This window comes from Felis catus, chromosome C2 (genome assembly GCF_018350175.1).
Source record: "Felis catus isolate Fca126 chromosome C2, F.catus_Fca126_mat1.0, whole genome shotgun sequence".
Classification (NCBI taxonomy): Eukaryota; Metazoa; Chordata; class Mammalia; order Carnivora; family Felidae; genus Felis; species Felis catus.
This window is the reverse complement of record NC_058376.1, coordinates 127,520,998-127,541,490: the sequence shown is the minus strand read 5'-3', so window position 1 is coordinate 127,541,490 and position 20,493 is coordinate 127,520,998. Positions and strand designations below refer to the sequence as shown.

The 20,493-nt window shown below is 46.8% G+C and overlaps 1 protein-coding gene across 2 annotated transcripts in view; it reads left to right on the top strand.

The window, feature by feature from the left end:
* EPHB1 (EPH receptor B1) overlaps positions 1 to 20,493 on the top strand; it is a 430,079-nt gene that overhangs the window by 344,135 nt on the left and 65,451 nt on the right. For both annotated transcript variants that reach the window (XM_023260542.2, XM_006936394.5), the window contains exons 9-10: positions 660 to 724; positions 13,019 to 13,141. In XM_023260542.2, coding sequence (XP_023116310.1) covers positions 660 to 724; positions 13,019 to 13,141 — 188 coding nt within the window. The remainder of the gene's footprint in view (positions 1 to 659; positions 725 to 13,018; positions 13,142 to 20,493) is intronic.

The window sequence follows — 20,493 nt, the reverse complement described above, 5'->3', positions numbered from 1 at the left end:
TCTCAATCCACAGGCAGCCTAGAATTGTCCAGATTATTTGTTTTCTCTGTGCCTGGGATAAAATCCTCCATAAGAGCTGGGCAAGGCTATGGGTAAACAGCATCCATCTTCAAACCTCATTTTATTCCCCCTCACTGTTGGAGCGACAGTTACCAAATTGCATTTGACCCACTGGAGCATCACACCCTGTACTGCAACCCATCGTCTGGTTAGAGAGCCAAGGCCCTCGGCAGAGGGCACAAGGCAGGCAGTCAGGAGGAGAGCCAAGGAGGAAAACAGGAACTCCAAGTTCTGCAGAAGGGCAGGCCCTGAGGCCTTGTGCATTTTTAATACTGTTGCTACTGCCTTTGGGGGTTAGCCCAGATTCTGCTCTGGAAAGCACTGTAGTTGGCTTCTCCTGAGCAGTTCCATGGTACAGCCAGCATGCTGATGGGTATCCTGAGAACCTCTGCCCCAGGCTCTGACGGGGACCCAGAAGCAGACCCGGCTTCCAGGAAGCAGGACAGGAGCTAAATGTTAAAGTGAGAGCTGCCCAGTTCCCAGTCCCAGAAGATGCCCTAGTGAGCCCCCGTCGGGACAGGGGAGCTGGGGGAGACCCCTGGTGCCGAGCAGCAGGGGTGCACTCCAGCTAAAAGAGTTCCTCTTCCTCGCATCTACAGGAAACGGGCTTACAGCAAAGAGGCCGTGTACAGCGATAAGCTGCAGCATTACAGCACCGGCCGAGGTGAGTAGAAAGCACACATCCACTGCCTGGTAGAGCAGGTGAGTGCTTGGAGGAGTGCTCCTTACAGCCAGACTGGCCAGTCCCAATGACAAGTCCCCTTCCAGCCCCCAGTGCCCCAGCAGCGTCCTTTCTCTGCAGGTCCCCAGGGCCACAGTCTGCCTGCCCCATCTGCTCTCTGCCCGTTGTGGGCACTCATTGGATGCTTGGCGGGTAGATTATCTTCCATGTTGATAAGCCCGTATAGGACACAGAATTCGGGGAAAAGATTGGGTTTAGCAAGTCAATGAATCCTGAAATCAGACTCAGTGGGAAAAGATGGAGGGTTCTCTATTAACATCTTCTGCCTTATCTTATCCAATTGAGCGGCTGGGGAATGTGTTAACCAAATTCACAGATAAGCCAGAGAACATGAATATAGGGAATTAAAAAGATAGCAGAGCCCAAGAGGCCAGAGTGTTGGGATATCTCCCAAGTGTTTTCTTTTAAGCAGTGCCTTTAAAAGTTTTTCTCACTCATTATCCTACCCATCTCTTTTTTAAAAACCTATATATAATATTTTTATAACTAAAATTTCTCCTTACCAACGTACAGTGTAAAGTCCTACGTCAAAACTATTCTTTTATCTGTGTAATTACAACATTGCAGGATCTGAAAAAAAGGTCACTTGGGCCACCTCCCTACTTCCAGAAAGCTTAGATCCTTGGGACATGTTGTCTTTCTAAATAACTCCTTTTGAATTCCACAGTTACCCTCAGAAATCTGTCCCAGCACTTTGCACTGTGCTCTGTCTCAGGCTTCTTCTGTAAATCTCAACTCACCTAAATCCCCCTGTGCAATGTCAGCCCTTTTCTTCCTGTTCACTCAGCAGCAAGCATAGAAAATAGACCTTGTATACACACACACACACACACACACACACACACACACACACACACACACACTCAGCGTGCCTTCAATGGGCAGTCCTGGGAGCAAAAATGGGCTCAAAGGCAAAATTTCTCATGGACCAAACTCCTCCCTTCTCTAAAATCGAGTCAGGAAAGTGAGGCCAGGACCTTCACCCAGCAGCTCCACCTCAGAGGAGTTTGTGTTCTAGCATGGCCAGTGCTGGCTGGCACTGTACAAAGGCCACTCTGTAGATATGGCTTTGTTCTCTGGGGACTTTTAACCCAAGACCAAGAAACTGCCAAGAGTTTGTAGAGGACCAGACTCCTGGTGGCTGGCTGCTATTTCCAGGCAGTCATTGCTGGGAGGGAGGAGAGGGCTCAGAGTGAGCTCAGAGGCACTGAGACTCGACCACAGTGGTCCCGGGCAGCCTCCAATCAGCAGCATAAATGAGGGTGGGGGACTGGAGAATGGCCTTTTCTAAGGCTACAGGCAAAGTTTCTGCAACACTCAGAATCCCATACACTCCCCTTCCTTTCCCTGTCCAGGCCACTGTGGGCCTCCATTTTAACCAGTTGTAACTGGTTTCAGAGAGGAAACCTTACTGTGTTCTCTTTTTTTCCCAGTGTCCTGACTCTGTGCCTCACTGCAAAATCTACAGATGTGTTTACCCATTTTAACCTGTGCATTTGCTCTTCCAGGCAGGGCCTTTGCTTCCCCAGCTGAAAAACAAAGACTTTGATTTATCTCTGATTCTCAAGTGGAGGTGCCCCCTCCACAGTGCATCAGAATTACCGGAAAGGCTTTCTCTATCTCCCTGCTTCCCTGCCCTGCCTCAGGATTCTGACATTGCCCCCACCAGCCCCCTGCTCTGGACTAACTCCCTGCCATATTAAAAGCCACTGTGGAGGTACCTAGGTGGCTCATTCAGTTAAGTGTCCGACTTCAGCTCAGGTCATGATCTTGCAGTTCACAAGTTCAAGCCCTGTGTCGGGCTTTGTGTTGACAGCTCAGAACCTGGAGCCTGCTTCAGATTCTGTGTCTCCTTCTCTCTCTGCCCCTCTCCCGCTCATTCCCTCCCTCCCTACCTCCCTCTCTCTCTCTCTCCTCAAAAATAAATAAAACATTTTAAAAATGTTTTTAAAAAGGGCCACTGTGAAGCCCATTTCAGACTTAGCATCCTATAACCTCTTTTGAGGAAACTTTTGGAGATGGCCATATCAGCCTGAATGCAGAGGGTGCAAAACTGGGTTCAAAAGGAGGAATGCCATTTTGGAGACTAGAGATGCCCTAGGGTGAGAATGGGGTGCCCTAAGACAGACATCTCCTCTTTAAAGCCAGGCAAGCTAAGCCTCGTCACTCTTCAGTCAGGGTACAGAGGGTCCCCAAGCATCGAGTGCAGGTGCAGCTTGGTGCCCTCCAGGCCACTTCCACTTGAGTTCTGGCCATCCTGCTCTGGAGGGGTGGGCTCTGCCAGCCACAGCATGCAAGTACACTTCCACGATACTCAGATACTTATGGGGAACTCTTCACCTCTAAGGCCAACAGAAGGAGGCTTCCCTAGTTCCCAGCTCCACAGAGAAACCACTATGCAGTCTTCAGTAATAGTGGCCCTGCTGCAGCCAGCGGGGACAGCTAAGCACACGGTGCTAACAAGCAGCACAGTTGCTGTCCCTGGGACGCAGGGTAGACCATAGTTCACTCCCTTGGCTGCTTTAGAAGTCTGTCTTCTTTTTAATTCAGCTCACCTTTTATAAGTCCTTTTCCCTATTCGTACCATTCTTTTTATCTAGTCCCTGAAACCTGGCTCTTCTTTGCAGTCTGGTTCCCTAAACCCATAGTCTCATGCATTGAACTGCATTAGTGCTTTTCCTTCCCTGCACATCCATCACTCTGACCTAAGCTACTACTGTTGGAGAATCACAGCTGAAGGACTGTAGAGCTGGGGGAAGGCTCAGCACTCTTAGAACAGAAGAGAACACTCCAGCTCTGATGGAGGCTGTGCCTGGCTCTAGACAGTGAAGGGGGAGGAGTATTTAGTTATGGAAAGCCTACTCTGTACCATGAATTGGGAACTTCATTCTGGTAGCTCATTTCAACTCATCTAACCTTGACAATCGCTTAGGAAGCAGGCATTAATCTAGGAAGATTAAGCGACTTCCTCAGGTCACACGGCTCCTATGTGGCAGTAAGTCTGGCTACAGAGCCCATGCTCTTACCATATTGCAGAGGCTCAGGGTACCTGGTGGTCAGGAGCAGGGGGGAATGGGGTGAGAACTAATCCCAGGTGTCCTGGTTGGTGGACCCCCTTCTGGGTCCCACTGCAGGAGACAGAAAGATCAGTTATGTCTGAGCAGAATGTATGCATATAACTATACCTGAACCATCCACATGCATGCACGGTACTGTGGGATATGGCCAGCAACTGCAGCTCTGAGGACTTCCTGCCCAAGAAGTGACAGAAAACCCGCAGCAGCTCCCCAGCTGTATTCATCAGTGCCCAAGAGAGCCCCACCTCTCTTCCCCATGGGCAGGGAATAGGGTGCCATAGAGAGGCCGGTGGTCTGTGCCCTCCCAGACCCTCCTTTCAAGCTGATGAAAGGCTGGAGGAGAAATAACCAAAATCTTCACAGATAGATACCCTCTGTAGCTCATCTAGACATGACAGAGCTGTTCAATTTGAGAATACAGTCTAGAACACTGTCTAGGACACTGGTTTATGCCCTCCTCTGAGCTTGGAGCACAGCAAATAAGCATGTAAAGGGGAGGTTGGATTTGGGAAAGTCAAGTGGGGAAGAGAATCTGCTGGATGTGGTGCTGGATGCTTGGATAAAGAGCCTGGAAGGTTCATGTTCAAGGATGGGTGGGTGGGACTGTGGGTTTCCCGTGTCCAAGAAGAGGCAGACAGATGGTGTGTTCTCATGATTACTGTGAGCCAGATCTCAGAAGGTGCTTGCTGGCTGACTAAAAATTGCCTGGACAGGATGATCCAGGTAGGCCAGGGTAGGCTTGGGAATTAGAAAAGTTCTAGTCAATTCTATATTTGGGAAGTGCTACTGGGTATTGATGAGGCTTATGTAACCACATGCCTGATAGTGGCTGATGCCTCACAGATTTCTGAGTTGGGTGAGGTGTGTAGGGGTGGGGAGAGAGGAAGAAAAGAGCTCGGTAAGGGGGCAAGGGCTTTCAGAAAGCAACCCTAACACAACCACCTCCGTTGTACAGGTAACTGTGGATATAATCACAGATCTATTCTTAAGCCTTGAGAAAAGTGAAAACAAATAGGTTACGTGCCCAAAGACTGGCAGAAGCTCAAATTTCCACCTAGGGCAAGAGGACAGAGCACTGAGATTACAGAACAGGAGTGTGAGCTTGATCCCTGCCAAATGCTTGTAGAGACCAAAGCGAATGGGTTCTGGGCATTTACAACTGAATTCAGTGATCACTAGGAACCACAGAGGATGATCAAGAAAGAAGCATGAGGACCTCACATCATTTCCTAGGCTTATACATTTAGTAATTTCAACAGGAATTGCAGATGTAGTGAGTTTTTATTTTGGCACAAATATTTGATGCTCTCCTAGAGAAAAGCATTGTAAAGTGAGTACAGACTTTGTCTTCGTACCCAAAGAACATGGGTTAGTAACTCCTGTTAGCCAGGAAGGAAGGCACCAGCTTTATTCTAGCCCTTGTCCAATTCAATCTCTTGTTCGTTTTGTTGTTTTTTTTTTTAAATTCATGAGTCAGGTGCAAGCCTAGGGATGCTTATCAAGTTTGTGGGTAACAGTTGGAGAGCATAACTAACACCATATAAAACAATCAAAATTCAGAACTATCCAACAGCTTTGAATGCTAATTTGAAATCTGCAAGATGAAATGTTAGAGGGATAAAATCTAGAATCTATTGTTTGGGTTTAAACAAAAATAAGGCAACACAAAAAGGTGGAGACCTGACTTGCTATTTGTTTGTGTGAAAAATGTCTAGGTGTTTAGTTTACCACATACTTAGTATGAGTGATATATAGTGGAGTAAAAAGCCAAGCACTGTTATGGATGCAAAACAATAGTAAAATACAATGTCCAGCTTGAGTGCTTACTGTGTTACAAGACACTTTACCTGTACTAACTCATTTAATCCTCATAACTGTCCCATGAGGTCGATTTTACATGTGAATAAATAGCCTCAGAGAGGACAGGTAACCTGCCCAGAATCCTGGAATTAGTGATTTGCAAAAGAAGCCTTTAAGCTCAGGTCTGCCTGACTCTCTGGTCCCTGGATCAGAAGAGGTCACACACAGACACGCGGCCCTCTGTGCTGGGAAGAACACATCTACAGTGATGTTCTTGGTTCTGAGGACCCCATTTCAAGAAGAACATTGTTGGCAAAGCGGCCTGCCTGTTTAAAGTGCCAAGTCTTGATCTCTTACCTCAGGGACTTGGAAATACCCATTCAGTGCTGGAGAAACATGGGCAGGGATCAAGCATGATGCCTTTATGACAAAGGAAAGGAGATGGTGTTGTTGTGCTTCATGAGGTTAAATGGAACCATCGAGTGAAAGATCAAAGTAGGCAGATGTGGATTCCATGTAGAACACCCTCGCCCAGACCGGAGCTGTCCAACACAGAGCCAGGCTGCTTTGTGGGGAGGTAGCTCTCTGTTCTTGGAAGCATTCAAGCACAGGCTAGGTAGCTATCAGTAAAAGATGTTGTAGAGCAGACTGCTGCTCTAGGTGGGAGCCTGGACTAGATTAGACCAGAAACATACCTTGCTTCAAGATTCCACATCCGACTTTCCTGACTCTGGGTAGTAGAGGTGTTTCCGAACTATAGAGGACCAGTATCCAACCCGCTGGAAATCACTTTGGATACCAGGGTGAAGGTCAAGTGGACCCGCTGGAGGAGGAGACAGGCTGGATACTTCGGCTGCCTCTTCTGGAGGTAACACGAACACCAGCATCTGGTCATGAGTAAATGAGGGCCTATGAAGAGAGGAGGAAAAGCCCCCCCAGGGCAAAGGTGGCTGAGTTGTCAATGGGTGCTTATTAAATGTCAAGTAAATCTAACAAGCACCTCTGAGGCTGTCAACTTTGGGTTTCCAGCACGACTTCAATGGCCCAGAACCAGTGGGCTTTGCCTGAAAAGACCTGCCTATGCTGGTCATTGATGTCAAGAAGCAGGGAGGTGTGAAACTCTTTTTCCTAAAGTACCTTCCTCAAGGGCAAGTCACCTGTGGTCTACTTTTCTTCTCCTAGAGATATATTAGGCAATTACTGTGGTTTTAAGAACGAACCTTAAAATGTGGTGAAACTTCCAAATAGAAGGCAGGAGGAAGATTCTCTTCAGATCCACTGCTTTTCCGGTGAGGCTCATTGCCTCCCTAAGGGCTCTCCTCTTGGATTCTTCCTCAAACCCTGGCTGGGCACCCAGGACCTCTGCTCCTTCCTGGAAAAAAACAACTATCTATTGCCCTGGTCTTGGCCCTCAGAAGCAGGTGGAGCAGACTGTTTCTACTTTCCGTCAAGCTTTCCTGGTAGGTTTACTCCAAGAAACTGCCCATCACTCAATAGCTTCAACCACCACCCATGTGTCTCCTATATCCACAACTCCAGATTTAGACTTCCAGCTCTGTTTCCATTCTGAGTTATGACTTCTAGGCACTTGCATATTTCATCTGTGCATTCAGAGTGTAAAAGCACATGCTCGAACTTCCCTGACACTGGGGTTTCTTTCCCAAAGTCCATTACCTGGTTTGTAGCGCCACTTTATGCCAGAAGTCTTGGCATTGACTTGGATTCTTCTTGTACCTCTTTAATTCTCCATCTTTATTTGCTCACTGAGTGCTATCAATCCTTCCTTTGAGATTCCTCTTGCCTCTTCTGTTGTTCTCATTGCAGCCCTCTGGTTGAAAACTCTGTATCTTGGCACCTTAACTATTGCAATGACCTTAGAGCTGTTTCTCAGCCTCCGGCCTCTTCCCCATGACATACATGTGAACGCTGCAGCCTACCAGCCAAAGGAATTTCTTGGTGCCTTGCTCTCAGTGCATCCCTTCCTAGCTGATGGAACAGTTGTCAGCTCTGTGTGTCTGATGGCATCAATCTTAATGCCTTTGTTTGGAAGTCAAGGCCCTCCCATGCTAGTACATCAGTGTTCTCCCACCTTAGTCCTCCCTTCCCACCACACGTAAGCTGGTCACACTCTCCTCACTTCTCTCTGAGCTTTGCCTTTGATACTCCAGGCTTCTCCTTCTCCAGTGCATGCGCATGTGACCTGTTCTTCTAGGATTCTGACCTTGAACACTGACGTCCATAGCCCTCTGCCTTCTCTGGTTTCTGCAACATTTATAGCTCATTTCCAGGTGTGGTCTCCTGATTTTAGACTCTCCAGCACTGTTTTCCCAGTTATTTCATGTCTGCATCATCTGAAGAACCTCATGAGCTTTCCTTTTTCTATAGCTCCCATAGTCGCTAGAATGGTGCTGTCTGGGTGTCCTGTTAAGGTTGAGAAAAATGAGGGGTGATCAATGTACTGAGGGAGAGGATTGGATGCAGTCCCTCCCAGGGACTGTATTTTATGTGCAGATCCCTAAACTGCTTCCCTCTTGTGCTTAGGTATCTGGACCAAATTTAGGTGAGTCACCAAGATGAGAAAGTCTGCCTTGGATCCAGAACGGGGAACAAGGAAGCACACTTCCCTCCTTCCCATGGCTCCGTCAAACCTGCTGGGACACAGGATATCAGTGACTGAGAACAACCTAACTCACTACCTCTCCAGAGCCATACTGTGGGATTCTAGGAATCCTCAGCCAGCTGGAGGGTATTGGGCCCTTCCTAGAACCCCTGAAGCTTCCCGGGCTGTCTTGCTCTCCCACCCCCCAGATGTTCACGGCACTGATTTTGTACTTTCTGGATCCATGAGAGGGCTGAAGAGGAGCTCTCAGTCTTCTTCAGCTGTTAATCCTCAAATGTCACACACTATTTAGAACTAGCCCTTTCCCAGCCTGTTTCTGCTCGACCCTGAGGCCCTGGCACTTGCAAGCAGATCTAACTCTTTAGATACACCCCATACATCTGCCAGCATCCCCAGACTTTGTCCCAGCCTGATCTACTGATGTAGGGTATCTAATAATCGCCAGGAGTTTTCTTCTGCTTCGAGGACCGCTCTGTACCATGTAAGAAGGCTCTGCATAGTGGCTAAGTCATTTCTTCTCAGACTTAAGTGCCTAAAGCATTGGTTTGTGGGTAAGATTTGGCTAATCTTCTGGGACTATGGTCTTTTAAAGCTTGAGGCAGTCCAGGCTGCAACCCACACCTATAGCATAAATGGGCTTTGAGGTCCAAGCACAAACATATCTGCAAGTTGGTTCTTTAATAGAAACTAGTGAATTAGAAGAACGTAAAATTGAAGATTTTTTTTCTTTCTCAAGACACTAGGAATCAGAAGTTTAGATCTGTACATACTACTTTTGTGTCAAAAGTATGTAACCTATGTTAAAAATGAGAAAATAATTGGTAACTATAAAATATTATAATTATATAATATTTGCAGTAATAATGTGAAACACTGTACAGGGCATTACAAAATACCTTACATTATGAGCTATATTGCATCTGATATTATTATTACTACCACTGATAATATTTCCCCAACACTCATAATCTGAGAACAATTTCTGAGCCCCGTCTCCAAATGTTTGGCTGTGCCTGACTCCGCAGCTGACTTGAATTCCTTGTTCACTGTCTGGTGATTCATTGCACTAAATACCATTTTCCTGATAATTAAAAACTGCTCACTGGCAAGTGGGAGCAGGAACAGGCTGATGCAGGATTTATGCAGAAACACAAAATGAGCCACAAGACAAATGACCTGTTCTGCCTAGCTAAAGGCATTTTTTTTTTTCCATCATCTTCGGGGACTTGAGAAAGCCTAGCGGTAATGCCAGAGAGAGGTCTACAGAGATGTGTTATTCCAGGATGAGGCACGGAAGCCATTATGTGCACGTGCTCAGTAGAATCACTTTCCCGGTTTCCTACACTGGATCCCTACCCCTGCCAGAGGAGTTAGGCCAGGACCCTCTGCTAGGTCAGCCCTCTCAGACCCTCATCAGAGGAGAAGCACCCAAGTCTAAGCCATTTGATGATAGGCTTTTGTTTTCAGTTTCCCTTCCTCAATGTAACAATGGTATCTTCAGGTTCAGGGAAAACAAGTACTAATTCCTATACGCAGAACTTCACAGTGACGTCGCATCACCCCTCCTGGGCCTCTCCGTGCAGCCTCCTCAGCTTTCTGTCAGGAGCTTCAGTGACTGTCAGAACCTCTGGCCCCACAATAGCTGTGACCTCACGAGCACATGTCCTCTGACCCCCACGTACACGTTTCTTAATTCTACAAGGTAGCAACCTCTCCTTGTGAGTAAATTGCACCAATCAGTGAAGTATGAACTTTCTCCCACCTTGGTGCACCTAGTTGCCTATTCCTAGCCTGAAAGAATGCTGGCACCATCAGGACATGAACCGTTCCCTTCTGGGAGTAGGTCCTTCCCAGAACTGATTGGGGCTAATATCTGCAAAGCTCATTAACTCCGGATCCTTTCTCATTCATCCTTATAGATGTCTGTACTTGCAAACCGTTCATTACTGCACATTCTAGATTGTTTAATTAGTCTTTGTGGAAGAGTTCCTGTAGGAAAGCTTAGCATACATCGTTTAAAAGCCCTTGATCTAAAATAACAAGGTAGTTATTCTTAAAGTAACTAATACAACTCTAAGTGCCTTACATCCTCCCCTGCCCACCCCCACTTCCTCTTCCTACCTCCCCAAACACTTCCTAGAACCATTTATTGATAATAATCCTGAGTAAGTCAGTCTGAGCCCTTCCCGTAAACATCAGGCACTGTGCTAAGGTATTTCATTTGCAGTGTGTTCTTTAATATCACAGTCACCATGGGAGGGATGTGCTATTTCCTCCACTTGCAAAGGAGAACATTATTCTAAGAGGGGTATGTGGATTTGCTGCTTTATGCCAGACTAGTAAGAGGTTTTAGGATTCTGTCCTCACCTATAGGCCCCAGCATCTGGGCTCCTGACCTCCTCTCCTCTCAGCATAGCACAGGATTTGGGAAAAGTTGCAGGTTGTTGACACTGACCTCCTGTCTGCTTTGCATTCTGAGTGGGTCTGTTGTTGTCTCACCTCCTGCCCTCACCCCTTCAGTTCACACTGGCCAACTTCCACATGCAGCATCTGTGTGTCTTCGCCTAAAAGCTCTCTGGCCATGGAGCCTCCCCGCCCACCTGCGCAGCAGGCCAATCAGCTCCCCCTGAAGGCTGATGGGAAATGTGTGGTAATACCATGGCTCCTTCCATCCAGGTGGGCCAACTCTGAAGCATGTGATCACCCACACCAACTCCTAGAGCTTTCCAGGGGGGCTTAAGTCTGCTTCAGTTACCCACGGTGGGAAGTGGCTTGAGAAGACACTTTTTATAAGCTGCCTTCCTTGCCCGCTCTTGCCCCATTCATCTACAAGTGCTGCTTGGGATCATCTTTCAGATAAGCCACACGGCTTTCAGAGCCTTATCTCAAGGGTTGCTTCTGGAGGAACCCAAAGTGTGACTACCTGGAGATGCTCATCTGGCTTTGTTAGACCCTTTCAGTCTGGTTTCAATCATTCTTGGTCCTCACCTGTTCGTCAGAGCAAATGAGAGATGAGCCCCACTCTATTTTCCTTTAACTCCACTGTTAGCAAAATAGAACACCAGCCTCGCTCTCACTCGCTCTCCCCCCCCCCCCCGCCACCACACACACATTCCCTAGGGATTACAACATTCCATATAAAGGTGAGGATCTCTCTGTTTGCTTTGTCCAAATTTCAGTGGGTAGATTCCAAAGTCCATGTTGTCATGTTTCCAAGGAACATTCTAGGATGGCGTTGACCATCCTAAAGCAAGCCATCTAGCATGCTAGGAGTGATTTTATTTAATGACGCCTATAACCCATTTTTCCAAAAGAGCAGTTCTTCTGGGCATGGGACCTGACTGTCTCTGACTTAAAAAACAAATCCCCCTTCACTTCTCTGCTGCATCTTCCTTCTCCCTCTGGGCTGTACTGTAGCACTTCGAGTCCTTGCCTGAATTGTGACCAAAGCAGTATGAACTTGGGGGAGCTGTAGACTCATCAGAAAGATAAGTGAAAAATGTCAAAACTAGCCTCTTCATTTAGGGCTGAGAGTCAGCAGAGATGAGCCGCAGTGAGGCTTGCGGTGCTCACGGTATCTGGGGAACTGCCTCAGCCTTGGGTCCCAGCCGCGGGAGCTTGGCATTTCTGCTTTTTGAGGCCTGCCTGCCCTGCTGACTTGACCCTTCCACCGGCAACGTTGGCCGGCAGGGAGAGCACCCACTCTTCACAAGGATGCCATGCCAGACCATGTTGTTTAGCTTTCAAAGCCCTCTCCTGCCCAGCACACTAGCACCAAGAAAGCAGTTTCTATACTTGGCCTCATGACACATCAGGCATACCAAAAATTATGTTGTGCGTGAATCCATTTGTTTCTTGGGTTCTGTTGCCTTTTTTGTCCCCTTTCCTCCACTTTTTGAATGTATTTTTTTCTATAGTGACAGTTCTCTGTTTTGTCCCCATGCACGCGTATTTATCTTGCCAGTGTAAACATCAGTGACAAAGTCTATATTCCTTTTTGTATTTCTCATTCTCCATTTTACTCGTTTTTCGTACTCCAGTGTGTCTGAGGCATGGGCGTTCATGACCATTTTTCTTTCATTCCACCTCACTTTTTTCTATGTAGGCTTTGCTCTTTTCTCTATCAGTATTTTCTAAGCTTTTCTTTTCACATTTTCTCTTCTGGTATACTGTCTGGACACTTCTATCTTGAAGTGTTTCTAATAGCAATTTCTCCTTTTTCTTCTTCTTCTTCTTCTTTTTTTAATCCATCCTCATCCCTCTTCCAGCCGTGGCCACAGCCGTCAGTTATAACCTTAACGGTGGCCTCCACTCAGAAGAGTTGTCAAGTTGATAAATATTGATATCTACCCTACCATTTTACCACCACTCTTCTGCTAATGCATTTGGTTGGCATCAATCAGTTTCTTTGCCTTCTGTGAGCGCTCAGTGTGGGAGCTGGTCCCGATCTGTCACTTATAAGTAATCTGCTCCACATTTCATCAAGAGCTCAAAAAGAGAAGAAAATATGGAGGAGAAGTAGAGGACGGAGAACCAAGCTAGTGTGGCCCAGAGGGAAGGGAGATGGGAAGGCCCAGCAAGGCAAAGAGAGGCAGTCTGGTATGTAGGGGGGACGCCCCCCTGCCCCAGCCATACTCTTACTGCTGGGGATAGCAGCCACGACTTACTGACCACCATGTCCTCTTTGGGATGTTAACCCTGCTTATCTCCTCTAATAAGGCTCCCCAGGGATGAAGATCTACATTGACCCCTTCACTTACGAGGACCCCAATGAAGCTGTCCGGGAGTTTGCCAAGGAGATTGATGTATCTTTTGTGAAAATCGAAGAGGTCATCGGAGCAGGTATGGCTCTCCCCTCCCCTCTTTTCTGTTCTCTTGGTGTCCAAACATCTGCTTCCCACCTTTCTAGGTGTTCTCTTTCAGCATAAAAAAATCATCCCATTGGGAGAAGAGTTTCTAACATCTCTCTCCCCAGAAGATGAGTCTGAACCATCTACATTGTGTGTCTAGGGATCTTTGGGGAACCTTGAAGATGGCGGCCCAGCTTGGTTGGTGTTGCAGAGAATTCAGCTGTAGTTTTGAAAGATTCAGACAGACACAGCTCCAGAAATGGACCACCAAATACACCAAAAGAGAGAGAGCTAGGGTACACAGTTGAGAAGACTTTGAAAGAAACAAAATGTGTTTAGAAGCTGGACAGAGTGCCTCACTGACAATATCTCCATGGCTCTGGATCAAGATTTCCCCCCAAACTTTCAGTTCTCCTTTTTCTGCATACATGCATTTTGGAAGCAGACCATGATGAATTGAAGAGGGCCCACTATTTCCAGAAGAAAACCCACCCATAACTATTTCCTACAAAAGATATATAATATGAATAGTAACCCAAGACAAGTTCTACTTCGAAGAAACATGCGTGCTCTCATCCATCTCACTGCATTGGACTAGAAATCCAGCCCAGCAGAGAACTAACTGCCTGAGCTGCTGTCAGGAGATCCTACCTAAAGACTGATCTAGAATTTCCATCTTTCCTTAATGGATCAGTAGTTGAGTCAATTTGACAGTAGACTCAGCCTTATTAATGTGAATGAGTAAAATATCATCACTTTATAAGTAATTTCTTTTACTGGCTCCTCTGCTGCCTGTTTTGAATTGTCTTAAAATATGTGTTTGCTTTGTGTCCTCTTTCCTACTTTTATTTTCTTCTACAGCATTCTTTATCTTTTCTTTGTCTTCAATTCTTGTTAGCCGTTGTTCGAGCTCTCTTCACTCATACACTGTAGTCTTCTTTTTAGTTCCTGTGTTTAGGAGTGCTTCCCTCATATCAGTATTTGGAGAGTCATGGAGTTGCCTCTACCTGTAACATTTAACTCGATAAAATGTGCTTAGTCTAAGTCTTACAGGCAGCCACTTTGGATATTATCTTTAGGGGGAAAGTCACTATCCTTCCGTTCACTGCCTCTCTTAATGCACTGAGGGGTCAAAAAGCCATCTGTGAAATTGGAAGTCACATTTGAAAGCTTGCCCCATTAGGCTACCATTTTCATGCTCTGGATTCCCTCTTAAAGAGCTCTACCTTCATGGCATCTCTGTGGTGGCTGCTGGGACTGTCCCTGTCAGGACACACCTTTCTTCTCTCACCAACCCCTCAGGAGTTCCAGCCGGCTGGCCATAATCTGATCCACATGAGTCTATACATATTTCCCATTGACTTTCATTAAATATGTTACTGAACCACGACTTTCACTTCTGTGCAGATAATTTTCTCTTCCTCCTTAGAAGCTGACATATTTAAGGATCATGCCTTGGAAGGCTGGATACCAGATAAATTGGATTACTCCCAGAGGCTCAGATTTCTCCAGTGAACTTGAAAGAGTGTTGGGGAGGCATGCTTACAGTCCCACACCCTGTTTGCCCACGTTATTAATTGTTGTTATGTCGTGTGGTAATGGTGTTAGTGATTTTAATGCTGTGACTTATGTCATGTGCTTAGAGCAATGTGTTCTGGACTGTGTTTCACCCCAGAGAGCACACATCATCCCCCTCCCACCTTTGTCAGAGGAAGAGTAAAGAGCCTTCTCACTTTATGACCCTGCCAGGGAGTGACAATTTGGGGTGAGCTCACCAACTGCTGGATGCCTATAAAGGGACAGTCGATGGCCCTGCTCCATCCTTCACTTGCCATTTTTGTAGAGCCTGTGCTGCTGCTACCGTGTTTGTGCATCCTCCTCCGAGAAGGTCAGCCCTCTCTGTGGCTCGCGTGGTAGTGGGGAGGGATCGGTACACTTAGCGGTTTATAAGATGCCCAGCGGCACGGGGTAGAGACCTGTGCCCAGTCCGCTGCTGCCTACTCTCTACCAGACACTCATCTCCTCCCGATCCAGAAATTCCAGAGCTAATCCCTGTGGATATTAATCCACTGTGTGTAACTCGATGCAGTTTTAACAGAAGAGACTCCTAGCTGGAATCAATCCTCACTCCCCAGTTCTTTTTCTCCTCTCTCTCCACTCTTGCTTCCCCCAAACCCTGCCTCACGGAGACTCACTTCACTTTGTGCTAAAAGAGCTGGTATGAAGGTCAAGTTAAAAAGAAAAGAATTTTGTAAGGTAATATTTATACAGTGTTATTGGCAATATTGCTCTTAGCCTCCTGGCTGATTGGGAGCACAGGGCAAAAACTGGGTTGCAAAATGGTAACAAAACATGAAAAGAAGACTCAGAAGTCATTTGTCCTTTTGCTGGTGTACTCCTTCCTTCCCTCCCTCAACAAGCTTTTACTGAATACTTCTTGCATACTGCATGTGGGATTCCGGAGATGGACAGACAGCAACCCCGCCCCCCTTCAGTGGTCTGACAGTCTTGGTGGGAGATAGGCCAGTAACGTGTTCACTGTATCACGCCATCCACAACACAGGCATGTGCAAAGTGTTGGGCCACCAAGGAGTCATGGTCAGCTCCTTGTTCTGGGAGTGGGTGTGGGCATCAGGAAGGCTTCGCAAAGGAGTTAACCTTTGGCCTGAGCTTTCAAGGATGAAAACTAGTAGAAAAAGCAAATTTTTGTGACACTCATTAGAGAATGAGATGGTGACAGAAGAGGAAAATTGCATGATTTAAGAGAAATGAATATGACCTTCTAGCAGCAGGATGTTGGAGCTAGCTGGCACCAGCTCACAAGAGCCAATTGTGTACATCCCTTTCCAGCCCCATGTTCAATGACACATGTTGGTAGGTTGACATCTGCCACGGTAGGAATTTTTACACAGTAGGAATTGGCAGATGCTACAAATGGGAGGTCTTTGTTTCTTTGCTCTCTGGAGAACTAGTAGTTGAACACTTACTGGCACACCCCAGCCTTCCAAAGTGTGCAAGGTTATTGCAAAGAGGATGCAGAGGAACCCACCTATGCCTGCGGAGTATAGAGCCAGAGGAGAAGGTCATGATTATTGCAGGAGGGATTAAGTTTAGAGTTCAAGAAGATCCTCATTCATTGAACATTGATTCTGTGCCTGGGACCATTGTGGATGCTGGAAAATACACCGATGCCTCACGATCCTTGCCCTGTAGTGGTGATTGTCCAACATACAGTGCCACTCCATAAGAGGAGGGTAGGCAATTGACAGCTAAGATGAGCGGCCCAGAGAATACATAGTCTTGGAGATGGGAGGCTTAATGGCAGGAGAGAATCCAAGGAAGAGAAACCTTAGGGACCCTTAAAGATATGAAAGCTTTGCATGGGCTGATACTCTATGTGGCACTTCCTGAGAACACAAAAGAGAGAAGGCTAACAGGGAGGCTTTTCCTGAGGGTAAGCATTGAGCATTGAGTCTGGAGAATCAGCCTGAGACCCAGAGATCCAGAGGCTGCGGTATGGATTTTATCCTGTAGAAAATGGTGACGTCTTGTAGGCATCTGAGCAGGCTGGGCGACAGGAATGAGATTCTGGGGAGACAAATCTGATAGATGCTGTGTTTGGACTGGCCTGGAATGGGTGACGGGGAGGGGTGGGTGAGGCCTCGGAGGCATGGAGACTTTTATGGGGCTTTGCTTGGAAATGTGGAGTGGGTTTGAGATGGCTACTGCTGGGATGGAGGTGGTAGGGAAAGCTCTGCTCGAGGAACTAAACGGATCTAAACCAGAATGTATCCAAACATGGTGAATGGAGCTGAGGGGGGAGACACAACAGGGAGGTTGTGGCCAGAAATGAGGGGCATTGAGTTAAAGCCCTTGAAGGGAGAGGAAGGCTGCCAGGCCCTGGGGGGTGTGGGGTGGCAGTTGTGCACGTGAATGAAGGCCAGTAAAGTCTAGAAACTGTGAGGCTGAAGAATTGCAGCAGCTTCCCATGTTTCTTCTCAACTTTTGAAGATGTTGGAAGAAGGGATAACAAGGGGCACCTGGGTGGCTCAGCCGGTTAAGCATCCAACTCTTGGTTCTGGCTCAGGTCATCATCTTATGGTTCATGAGCTCAAGCCCACATCAGGCTCCGTGCTGACAGTGCAGAGCCTGCTTGGAATTCTCCTCCTCTCTGCCCCTTCCCTGCTCACTCTGTCTCTCAAAATAAATAAACTTTAAAAAAAATTTTTAAAAAGAGTTACACAAGAGTAACTGTGAGCCAGGTGTGATGGCATCCAGGAAGACTGAGCAATAATGAACTTATTAACCATTATGCAATTATCTGCCTGTCTCTCATCATCAGGCTCAAAGTTCCAATGACGACAGGGCAATCTCAGGATTTTTTTATTCCTGCGCCTGGCCTGGTGTGGCACTCAGGTGCTCAATCAAATATTATTTGCATATGGTTCAATGAAAGTAGGTCCTTGTGGGGAGAATATAGTGGGGAGGAAAATTTGGAGAACTGGACAGAGCTTGGGAGAATGGAGAGAGCCTAGAAGGAAGTGAAGGGTCCTAAGTCACTTGGTGCTCTCGAAATGACCCAGTGGGATAATGGCTGGCCTTCCTCTTCCCCTGCAGGTAATAGACATTATTGGTCTGTTTAGAGAGGGCAGAAGGCCTTCTGGTTAGGAGAATATTAGCAATTAGGAGAACTGGAGAATATTAGCAATTTGTGACCATGAATCTGACTCATAGGAACCATCTCACAGGTCAACTCCAAGGCATTAGTTAGTTCTGACCAGTTTGATCCGTAGATTCGCCCAAAACATAAAGCAGGGTTGCCATGAATAATTAGGCCCCTCAACATGAATGTCACTCTGGGTTGTGCAGTGTGTAACCCGTGTAACTGTATGCAGCAGCCCTGATCATGATTTTCAAATGCATGAAAATGTAGGTAGAGGTGTCACTAGAGGGTGGCTTCCAGAGGAAAATATGGCAATTGTATTTTATTAATAAATCTCCTCCTCTGACTCCAGCAGCTGCCAATTCAGCATTTCCACAGATGGCTTATTGTGAGAGAGCGGCAGATTTGTGGGGAGAGGGCTGGGTGAGGAAGGCTGGGGAGGGGGATCTCTGATGTGCACAGATTGGGAATGGGGCCAGCAAGTCCCACCAGTTCTCTCTTTCAAGAAGAGGATGGGTTTCTTGGAGGTATTTTGGTAGAAAGGCCACCAGCCAGCCTGATTCCCCTGGGCTCATTTGAAGTGAGGGTGGGCAGCATGAGGGTGGCCTCATACTGGATAGGAGTCACAACAGGAAGGGTTTCCAGAAAAGCAAATCAAATAGATGTCTTGAGTAACTATAATTAAGACAGCTGGCATATATTGAACACGCACTGTGGACATACTTTATGAAAACATTGTCTCGCTTCCTCCCATAATGTGACTTAGGGTGTGTCAGTGAGTGTGCGTGTGTGTGGGCACGTGTGTGTGTTTAAACTGGTAAGGAAATCAATATTCAGAGGATAGCTCCCCAAAGGTTGCGCTGCCAGCTGAGTGAATGATAGAGCAAGAATTGAAACCCAGACACGGCTGATCGAGGTCTGGTGAATGAAACCCCCACATACCTACGCTTTGGTTACTGTTCTGGAAAAGGGCAGTTAAATATGCAGTGACATTACTTCTGATGGTAAACTCTGTCTGGGAGCTTAGAGTAGGCAAGCCTCCTTGCTGGTAATGATGATACTATCCTAGAACTCAGATTGCCCATAGGGTAGGCGCCCTCCTCTTCTAGAATGATTCGGTAATCTCCCTTAAGAAGGACAAGGACGGGGACCAAGATAGCTAGCATTTTCAATGATAGGTGCTTGCTTACGTAATGAAAACAGTAAGTCATCTGTAGGTAGGCAGGAGTCTAATGACTGCAAACAGCTACAAGAAAAGAGAACGTCTGCTTGCTCTCACCCTGTAGGTATTAAGTATTGTGGACACCACGGGCAACTTCCATCTCGTCTGCTGGCTCCAGTAGCCTGGTAACGGGGATCTGGGGAGCTCTGCTGGAAAGGAGGAATGGGGCTGCCATCAATAAGGAATGTCTGTCCTGGGTGCAGGGTTAGGAGGTGGCAGAATGCCTGACACGCTTTTACTATCCCTGGTTTAGCCATAACCTACTTACCTTGCACAGGCTAGTGTGATGAAGCTGGCTGGAAATCATACTTTAAAACCTAGTTTGAATTTATTCTTTAAAAGTTCCTTTTCTGGTGGAAGCTTGAATTAGTAACTAGAAGCTCTGCTTTCCTTTTTTTCCCCCAAGGCAGTTTGTGACTTCAAAATACTGCTAAAAAAAAGAGAGAGAGAGAGAGAGAGAGTGCAATTGTGTGTGTAGATTCGCACTGCACATAGCCAACAGCTACCGCCTCAAATACCTGCTGGCAGGTTGGATGTTTCATTTTCAAAAATTGAAAATTCTTTCCTTCTGATTTTATATATAATAGTTGAGGCATTTAATGCTGCTGAACTACTTTTTCTCTCTTCCTCATTTTGTCAAGGAAAGTAGGAGAGAGGAACTGGCAAGGGGCTGAAAACTTGTAGGGAATAATTTCCGTAGCTGTCTGGAGGACAATCGCAGGAAGTGGCTAAATTACCCTCAGCTGACAGCCTTGAGGGCAGTGGTTCTCAAACTTGAGCCAGGCGTCAGAATCACCTTGGAGGCATATCAACACTCCTGTCACAGGGCCCCACCTGGTGAGCTTCGGATCCACTGGATCCACATGGGGCTTGAGAATCTGTATTTTCTAACAAGTTCCCAGGTGAGGCTGACGCTGTGAGGCAGAAACCACGCCTTGAGAACCACCGCCGGCCAAGAGCCACTGGCCCCCAAACTGGCCTGACGCTGGAGCGAGGTCCTGGCCAGAGGGAGGATTGGCTGTAGTAGAGGCTCCAAGGTCAGCCTCAAAGATGCTTGCCAAAGTCCAGCCAGACCAAGATGAGGCTGGCTGCAGTTACTGTCTGTAAAGGATCTACATAGAGAGAATCAGCCATAACCAGTATGCAGTCATTTGCTATAAACATCTATTTTAAATATAATGTTAATGCTTGGTTGGTCGAGAATATTTTTAGGTGTTATGAATTTCTATCAGCAATTGAAAAATGTATGGCCGTGGTTTGAAGCTCATGTAAAAGGAAGCTCTTTGGTGCTCAGATCATGGCAAATCAAAGCATCACAGACAGCAAGTTCTGGCCCTAATTACAGGAAAGTGTCGAGAAGCGACAATGGTTTCTTGAGAATGGTGTATGAACCTGACGTCAAAGATCAAGGTGACAGGATCTCTCAGATTAAAGCCATACAAGGCCTCAGTTTTCTGTT